Consider the following 9,138-nt stretch of genomic DNA (forward strand, 5'->3'; position numbering starts at 1 on the left):
CGGGGCGGGGGTCGCGGGCCCGGGGTTAGGTCCCCTTCACCGTTAGGCGCACGACGCGAGCAAAGGCGGGTTCCTGTGGGTGCCCGCGGAGGAAGTGGCATCGGGGCCTGGGCTGGGGCAGGGCTGCCCCGCCCCAACTCCGGGTGAAGATCGGGGAGGGGACACGGGCCTGGGCTTGGGGACCCGTGCAGTTGGACCACGGCTCCGCTTCCCGCCTAATTGGCCCGCCCGGGGGTAGGGCTTGGGGTCGCTTTGGATCTCCAGGTCTTAGCAGCTTAGAGATCTCCCGGAGGGAGAAGCAGATATGGGGGAGGCTGGGCCAGGAGCCCCGGGGCCCGCTTTCTGTTGCCGCACAAGGAGCTGCTAATTGGGGTGTGGGCGGGTGCGGCCTGCCCTGGGGATTTGGCACCTAGGGAGGTGAGTCATAGGTGCACCTGCCAGGTTCACCTGCAGCCACTTGGCACAGCAGGACTGGCACAGTGGGACTGGCGGGCGTGATGCGCCCGTGGGTGAAGATGGGTGTTCATCCCCCATCCCTCGGAGCATCTGGACCTGGGCGTTTCATTGCGTGTAAAATGGGACAGGAACACGCACCTCGGTTCATGTGCTTGAGGAGTGTTTAGTGAGCACCTATTATGCGCCAGGCTTTTGGGCAGTGGGCACAGGGATATGGCCGGGATGATAGACAGGTTCAGCCCTGCCAGCACAGATCTGGTGGGGGGATGGACCCAAAGCCAGTGAGGAGATGGAAGAAGCTTCCAGCTCACATGGTGTCAGGAGGCATCGGAAGGCTGCAAGGGACTGCGAGGACAGTCAGTCTTAGCACCCGAAGGTGCTGAGGGGGAAGGGCCCTTGGCCAGTAGGAACAGGTGGGGGCGGCAGGGGGATGGGCTTCCAGGCAGGGGGAACAGCTGTTGCAAGGGCGGTGAGTGGAAATGGGTCTGACAGGGCATAGGAGCAGCGAGGAGGTGGAGATGGAGGAGGTGGAGGCTTTGTTGCTGATGAATCTTGCCTGTAAAATGATGAGGTGTGCTCTGGGTCCCCTGGCTCAGCTGCAGTGAGACCTGAAGGTGTTGGGTACTTCTGAGTCTCCAAGCTGTGAGTGAAGGGAGGAGGCTGGGGTGCTCCCCACCCACGGGATGCTCATTATTGAAATATTCTGGGAGCTAGGAGGCCCGGCTGAACTCCCGCCTTGATCCCTCTTTCTCACCAGGCATCCGGTCTTGGGATGTCGATCCTGGCAGCTGCAACCTCGATGAACAGCTCAAGGTCTTTGTGTCCCGACACTCTGCCACCTTCTCCAGCATTGTGAAAGGTGAGGCTGGGGTCCCCCTGGCTGCTGCCTACCTCTTGTTCATTGGGCAAGTGCCAGCCATGTGCCAGGCATGGGGGGTGAGGTGCAACTGTAAATAACAACAGTAATAATACAGCTGAGACCTTTCAAATGTAAGTCCTGACCCAGTGATAACCCCTTCAGTCCTCAGCAACCCACAGTGCAGGAACTGGTATTTTTGTCCCCGATTGACAGATGAGGAAACTGGTACTGAAGGGGGAAGAGGCAGGGAGATCTCTGAGGAGGGGGTTTTTAATGATAAATGCTATGACTGGTATGTCCAGTGGGAGGGAAGCGCCCCAGCCAAGACCCAGCAGTGGACAGAACATCTAGAATGGACTGGGCATGGTGGCTCACGCTTCTGATCCCAGCACTTTGAGAGGCCACGGCGGGTGGATCACTTGAGGTTAGTTCAAAGCCTGGCCAACATGGAGGAACCCTGTCTCTACTAAAAATACAAAAATTAACTGGGCGTGGTGGCAGGCGCCTGTAATCCCAGCTACTTGGGAGGCTGAGGTGGGATGATCACTTGAACCCAGGAGGCAGAGGTTACAGTGGGCTGAGATTGTGCCACTGCACTCCGGCCTGAGTGACAGAGTGGGAGGGACTTTATGCCCCCGCAAAAAAAAAACACATCTAGAAGGTGGAGGGGGCACTGAGGAAGCCCTGGAAGATGGAATGTGGGCCCCTTGCAGGCAGGGACTGAACTTGGTTCACAGCCACAGGGCTGGGTATACAGTAGGTAGGAAACTGAAAAGGAGTGAGATCAAGGAGGGCCCAACTCAGCAAGAGGCTCCCTTCTGGGGTGACCCAGGGTGAGCAGGGAAGCAGGCGGGCAGGCAGGGCTTGGGTGTTGCCTGCAGCTGCCCCCTGCTCTTGATGGTCTCTTGAGTCACCTCCCAGCAGCTGCTGGAGAGGAAGGAAGTGTCCGTCGTCTCATTGTCCCAGTGGGTCCTTGTGGCTTCCTGACACTTCATGGGGCAGAAAGTGGAGCGGGAAATCCTGTCTGCTGTGTGCGACCTTTGTGGCCGCTTCCCCTCTCTGTGCCTTGATTTCCCCACCTGAATGGGGCAATATCCGTGTGTGGCAAAAAGCGTGCTAAGGCTGGGTGGGGTGGCTCTCGCCTGTAATCCCAACACTTTGGGAGGTCAAGGTGGGAGGACTGTTTGAGGTCAGGAGTTTAAAACCAGCCAGGGCAACATGGTGAAACCCTGTCTCTACTGAAAATACAAAAACGAGCTGGGCCTGGTGGTGCACGCCTGTAGTCCCAGCTACTCAGGAGCTCGAGGAGGGAGGATTGCTTGAACCCAGGAGGCAGAGGCTCCTGTGAGCTAAGATTTGTGGCACTGCACTTCAGTCTGAGCAACAGAGCGAGACCCTGTCTCAAAAAATAAAGTTAGACCTGGCACGGTGGCTCACGCCTGTAATCCCAGAACTTTGGAAGGCTGAGGTGGGTGGATCACCTGAGGTCAGGAGTTTGAGACCAGCCTGACCAGTATGGTGAAACTCCGTCTCTACTAAAAATACAAAAATTAGCCAGGTGTGGTGGCAGGCGCCTATAACCCCAGCTACTTGGGAGGCTGAGGCTGGAGAATTGCTTGAACTCAGGAGGCGGAGGTTGTAGTGAGCCGAGGTCGTGCCGTTACACTTCAGCCTGGGCAATAGAGGGAGACTCCATCTAAAAAAAAAATGAGAGAGGGAGGGAGAGAAAGAGAAAGGAAAGAAAGAGAAAGCTCAATGTGATAGGGGTGAGAGAGAGAGAAAGAGAAAAGGGAAAAGAAGGAAAGAAAGCAAGCTAAATGTGATAAGGGCTGGCAACACCAGAGGGTCTTTGCCTCTCCAGACTCAGCCTTGTTTACAGTTCAGTCCTGCCTCAGGGCCTTGGCTCGTGCTGTACCCTGGTCCGAGTTGGCCCTCACTGGCCCTCCCCTGGCTCTGGTTCCTTGCCAGCCTTCTCTCACAGTACGGATGTTTAAAACACATATAGGCCCTGGGGGACAGAGCAGGGTCAGGATCCCAGAAACAGCCCCACTTTAGCCCAGGCCCTTATGCTGCCCCACCCTTAGCTGAGTCCTGCCTCAGGGCCTTTGCTCCGGATATACCCTGGTCCAGGTTTGCCCTCATTGGCCCTCCTTGAGCTCTGGCTCTGTCTAAAAAATAAATGTGGCTGGGCGGGTGCAGTGGATCAATCTTGTAATCCCAGCACTGTGGGAGGATGAGGCAGGCGGATCACCTGAGGTCAGGAGTTTGATACCAGCCTGACCCACATGGTAAAACCCCATCTCTACTAAGAATTCAAAAAATGAATGGGGCGTGGTGGCGTGTGCCTGTAATCCCAGCTACTTGGGAGGCTGAGGCAGGAGAATTGCTTGAACCCAGGAGGCAGAGGTTTCAGTGAGCTGAGGTTGCGCCATTGCACTCCAGCCTGGGCAACAAGAGCAAAACTCTGCCTCCAACAAAAAAAGAAGGGCTGGGTGCAGTGGCTTACGCCTATAATCCCAGCACTTTGGGACTTTGGGAGGCTGAGGCGGGCGGATCACGGGGTCAGGAGATTGAGACCATCCTGACTAACATGGTGAAACCCCGTCTCTACTAAAAATACAAAAAATTAGCTGGATGTGGTGGCGGGCACCTGTAGTCCCAGCTACTCGGGAGGCTGAGGCAGGAGAATGGCATGAACCTGGGAGGAGGAGTGGAGCTTGCAGTGAGCTGAGATTGTACCACTGCACTCCAGCATCCACTGCACAGAGCGAGACTCTGTCTCAAAAAAAAAAAAAGGAGTGTAACGGTGGCATCACCCACAGGGGTGACAGCTGCAAACCAGGCCCTGCGCACCATGGGGCCCTCTGGTCACTGCCTCTCTTAGGCCAGCCAGGGTGGTTGAGTTTCTCTTTCTTGCCTGGTTCTCTGTGCACCTGTTAATCTCCATATGTTCCCTGGGTGGGTTCCCAGAGGGGTTCGTGTTCCCTGAGGGTCACACGGGGAGGCAGGATTTGACTCCAGGATGGCCTGATTCCCCCACAGGCCAGCGCAGCCTGCACCACCGTGGAGACAGCCTGGAGACCCTGGTCCTCCTGAACCCATCAGACAAGTCCCTGTGTGATGAGGTAGGGAATGGCTGACATCCTGGAGGGGGCGGGCTGCCGGGACCCATGACGTCTCTGTCTTCCTGTCTCGTGTCCTTGTCTTCATGCTGCCCCAGATCCTCTCAAGATACCCGGCACCACACACCTCGCCCACGAAGCCTTCCCCATGGCTCCAGCCTCTGCTTCTTCCCTCCTCTGGGATGGGAGCAGAAAAGCCTGGGTTTGGGAGGGAGGGAGTAAGCACTCCCAGCCTAGGGCCCAGGACAACGTGGGTCTGGAGCTGGGAAGGCCAGAGCAGACTGAGGTTTGCGTCCCGTGGGTTCCCTCCGGCTAGGCCCCAGGAGTTGTCTGAATTGACTCACTAATACTAACCGGCTTGTGGCCGTCTGTACTCCACCAATTATACATCAGGAAGATGAACCAGACAGAGCCCTGGGGCATCCCACTACAGACTTTCTTACAGATTGATTCCTTGGATCAAAACTTTTCCCTTTTATTCCCTTGAGGAGCTCTCAGTCTTGAGGAGAAAGAGCGAGACACAGACACCCCCAGCCCTGTGGCATCAGGGTTGGGCTGGAGGGAGAGTTGGACTAGAGAGAGCCCAGAAAGGGCAGTATTGCCTTCAGAAGAAAGGGACATCAGAGTTGGGCTTTGTAAGATGAATAGGAGTTTGCTAGGTTTGCTCCAGGGCCCAGCAGGAGACCTGGAGACTGCCCCCGGAGTTAGTTGAGCACTGGGCTGGCTGTGGGGTGAGGGCAGGAGAGGGGTGGTTATGTATCAACTCGAGGCCGCCCCAAAGAGGACTGCTGGATACGTCACTGCACAGAACGGGGCCTTTAGTGCTCACCCCTCCCTCAGCTCCGGAACCTTCTGTTGGACCCTGCCTCTCACAAACTACTGGTGTTGGCTGGGCCCTGCCTGGAGGAGACAGGGGAGCTGCTGCTACAGACAGGGGGCTTTTCGCCTCACCACTTCCTCCAGGTGCTGAAGGACAGAGAGGTAAGCCACCCCTTTGCCATCCCCCACTTTCCCAGCTCTGAATCCTGGCTTGTCTGCATCGGGCTGTGTGGCCCCAGCAAACTGCTATTTTCCATGACCTGGTCTCCCCCTCCTCTGTAGGGTGGCAGTGGTGACATGTGCCTCCTGGCTGTCCAGGGTCAGTCCCATTGCCCGGAAAGGGTGTGGTGTGAGCTGGGCCTGTAGAGCAGCTGATGTCCCAAAGTCCTGATGTGGGATGGAGCCAAATGGGTCCTTTCTGGTGCCCGCAGTCTGGGCAGGACACATGGGCAAAAGTCTCTGGCAAACCACATTTTCACATTGGAGTGGGGCACTTAAAAGTGGTGAGAAAAGGTTCAGTAGACAGAGGTGGGCCGTGGAGGGTCTCCTTGGAGGAAGCTGTGCCCTGGGAGGAGAGAACAGTGAGTGTAAAGGCCCTGGGGCAGGGAGGCATTTGAAGGGGAGGGAGAGGCAGGAGGTGAGGCCAGACCAGAGAGCCTCCTGGCGCTGGAGAGGGTTGGGTTTTGGCGGGAGGGTCCTGAGGAACAGGCGTCGGGGTGAGGGAAGGCTGAAGGTATCCTCACCCAGTTTTCCCACCAGGCTGGGTGTTGCCTAGGTGGTCCCTTACCATTCCCCCTCTAGGTGGTTCCTTACCACTAGCTTTAGGTGGTCCCTTACCACTCCCCCTCCATACAGATCCGGGACATCCTGGCCACCACGCCCCCACCTGCGCAGCCACCCATACTCACCATCACCTGCCCCACCTTTGGTGACTGGGCCCAGCTGGCACCTGCTGTGTCCGGCCTACAGGGGGCGCTCCGGCTCCAGCTGCGGCTGAACCCCCCGGCGCAGCTGCCCAACTCCGAGGGCCTGTGCGAGTTCTTGGAGTACGTGGCTGAGTCTCTGGAGCCGCCGTCCCCCTTCGAGCTGCTGGAGCCCCCGACCTCCGGGGGCTTCCTCAGGCTGGGCCGGCCCTGCTGCTACATCTTCCCCGGAGGCCTCGGGGATGCCGCCTTCTTCGCCGTCAATGGCTTCACCGTGCTGGTCAACGGTGGCTCAAACCCCAAGTCCAGTTTCTGGAAGCTGGTGCGGCACCTGGACCGCGTGGATGCCGTGCTGGTGACCCACCCTGGCGCCGATAGCCTCCCGGGCCTCAACAGCCTGCTGCGGCGCAAACTGGCGGAGCGCTCCGAGTTGGCTGCTGGTGGGGGCTCCTGGGACGACAGGCTGCGCAGGCTCATCTCCCCCAACCTGGGGGTCGTGTTCTTCAACGCCTGCGAGGCTGCGTCGCGGCTGGCGCGTGGCGAGGATGAGGCGGAGCTGGCGCTGAGCCTCCTGGCGCAGCTGGGCATCACGCCCCTGCCACTCAGCCGCGGCCCCGTGCCAGCCAAGCCCACCGTGCTCTTTGAGAAGATGGGCGTGGGCCGGCTGGACATGTACGTGCTGCACCCGCCCTCCGCCGGCGCCGAGCGCACGCTGGCCTCTGTGTGCGCCCTGCTGGTGTGGCACCCCGCGGGCCCTGGCGAGAAGGTGGTGCGCGTGCTGTTCCCCGGCTGCACCCCGCCCGCCTCCCTCCTGGACGGCCTGGTCCGCCTGCAGCACTTGAGGTTCCTGCGAGAGCCCGTGGTGACGCCCCAGGACCTGGAGGGGCCGCGGCGAGCTGAGAGCAAAGAGAGCGTGGGCTCCCGGGACAGCTCAAAGAGAGAGGGCCTGTTGGCCACCCACCCCAGACCTGGCCAGGAGCGCCCTGGGGTGACCCGCAAGGAGCCAGCACGGGCTGAGGCACCGCGCAAGGCTGAGAAAGAAGCCAGGACCCCCCGAGAGTTGAAGAAAGACCCTAAACCGAGTGTTTCCCGGACCCAGCCGCGGGAGGTGCGCCGGGCGGCCTCCTCTGTGCCCAACCTCAAGAAGACAGGTGCCCAGGCGGCACCCAAGACCCGCAAAGCACCCAGCACAGCGCCCAGCACATCCCAGTCTGGCTTCCCGCAGGTGGCAAATGGACCCCGCAGCCCGCCCAGCCTCCGATGTGGAGAAGCCAGGACCCCCAGTGCGGCCTGTGGCTCACCGGCCTCCCAGCTGGTAGCCACGCCCAGCCTGGAGCTGGGGCCAATCCCAGCCGGAGAGGAGAAGGCGCTCGAGCTGCCTTTGGCCACCAACTCTTTCCCAAGGCCACGCACGCCCTCCCCTGAGTCCCGCCGGAGCCCCGCGGAGGGTAGCGGGCGGCTGTCACTGAGCCCACTGCGGGGCGGGGAGGCCGGGCCCGACGCCTCACCCACAGTGACCACACCCACGGTGACCACGCCGTCACTGCCCGCAGAGGTGGGCTCCCCGCATTCTACTGAGGTGGACGAGTCCCTGTCCGTGTCCTTTGAGCAGGTACTGCCGCCATCCGCTCCCACCAGTGAGGCTGGGCTGAGCCTCCCACTGCGTGGCCCCCGGGCACGGCGCTCGGCCTCCCCACACGATGTGGACCTGTGCCTGGTGTCACCCTGTGAGTTTGAACATCGCAAGGCGGTGCCCATGGCACTGGCACCTGCGTCCCCCGGCAGCTCGAATGACAGCAGTGCCCGGTCACAGGAGCGGGCAGGTGGGTTGGGGGCCGAGGAGACGCCCCCTACATCGGTCAGTGAGTCCCTGCCCACCCTGTCGGACTCGGACCCCGTGCCCCTGGCCCCCGGTGCCGCAGACTCAGACGACGACACAGAGGGCTTCGGAGTCCCTCGCCACGACCCTTTGCCTGACCCCCTCAAGGTTCCCCCGCCACTGCCTGACCCATCCAGCATCTGCATGGTGGACCCCGAGATGCTGCCCCCCAAGACAGCGCGGCAGACGGAGAACAGCCGCACCCGGAAGCCCTTGGCTCGCCCCAACTCACGCGCTGCCGCCCCCAAAGCCACTCCACTGGCTGCTGCCAAAACCAAGGGACTTGCTGGTGGGGACCGTGCCAGCCGACCACTCAGTGCCCGGAGTGAGCCCAGTGAGAAGGGAGGCCGGGCACCCCTGTCCAGAAAGTCCTCAACCCCCAAGACTGCCACTCGAGGCCCGTCGGGTGAGTGCTGGAACTGGGGCTCTGGGCTGGGTTGGCAGCTGCTTAGGCTGGAGAGAGCATAGCTCATCCTCCTGTTTTTACTTTTTCCATTTTTTTAAAAGAGATGGTCTCACTCTGTCTCCTGGGCTGGAGTGCAGTGGCGAAATCACAGCTTATTGGAACCTCGAACTCTGGGGCTCAAGCCACCCTCCCATTTCAGCCTCTCCAGTAGCTGAGACTACTGGCACGGCCACCACGCCTGCCTAATTTTAAAATTTTTGGTAGAGATAGGGTCTTACTATGTTGCCCAGGCTGATTTCAAACTCCTGGCCTCAAGCTATGTGCCCACCTCAGCCTCCCAAAGTTCTGGGATTACTGGCATGATGAGCCACGGTGCCCTGCCAGTCTTCCTATTTTTTTTTTTTTGAGACAGAGTTTCGCTCTTGTTGTCCAGGCTGAAGCGCAATGGCACGATCTTGGCTCACTGCAACCTCTGCCTCCTGGGTTCAAATGATTCTCCTGCCTCAGCCTCCCAAGTAGGTGGGATTACAGCTGCGAGCCACCACGCCTGGCTAATTTTTGTATTTTTAGTAGAGTCTTGGTTTCACCATGTTGGCCAGGCTGGTCTCAAACTGCGGACCTCAGGTGATCTGTCCACCTTGGCCTCCCAAAGTGCTGGGATTACAGGCGTGAGC

The 9,138-nt window shown here is 59.8% G+C and overlaps 1 protein-coding gene across 1 annotated transcript in view; it reads left to right on the plus strand.

The window, feature by feature from the left end:
• MAP1S (microtubule-associated protein 1S) overlaps positions 1-9,138 on the plus strand; it is a gene marked incomplete at its 3' end in the record, with an annotated part of 15,960 nt that overhangs the window by 307 nt on the left and 6,515 nt on the right. Inside the window, exons 2-6 of the mRNA XM_011925909.1 lie at positions 47-234; positions 1,214-1,315; positions 4,358-4,440; positions 5,278-5,418; positions 6,112-8,464. Coding sequence (XP_011781299.1) covers positions 47-234; positions 1,214-1,315; positions 4,358-4,440; positions 5,278-5,418; positions 6,112-8,464 — 2,867 coding nt within the window. The remainder of the gene's footprint in view (positions 1-46; positions 235-1,213; positions 1,316-4,357; positions 4,441-5,277; positions 5,419-6,111; positions 8,465-9,138) is intronic.

The sequence above is a fragment of the Colobus angolensis genome, unplaced genomic scaffold, assembly GCF_000951035.1.
Source record: "Colobus angolensis palliatus isolate OR3802 unplaced genomic scaffold, Cang.pa_1.0 Scaffold66, whole genome shotgun sequence".
Taxonomy (NCBI): Eukaryota; Metazoa; Chordata; class Mammalia; order Primates; family Cercopithecidae; genus Colobus; species Colobus angolensis.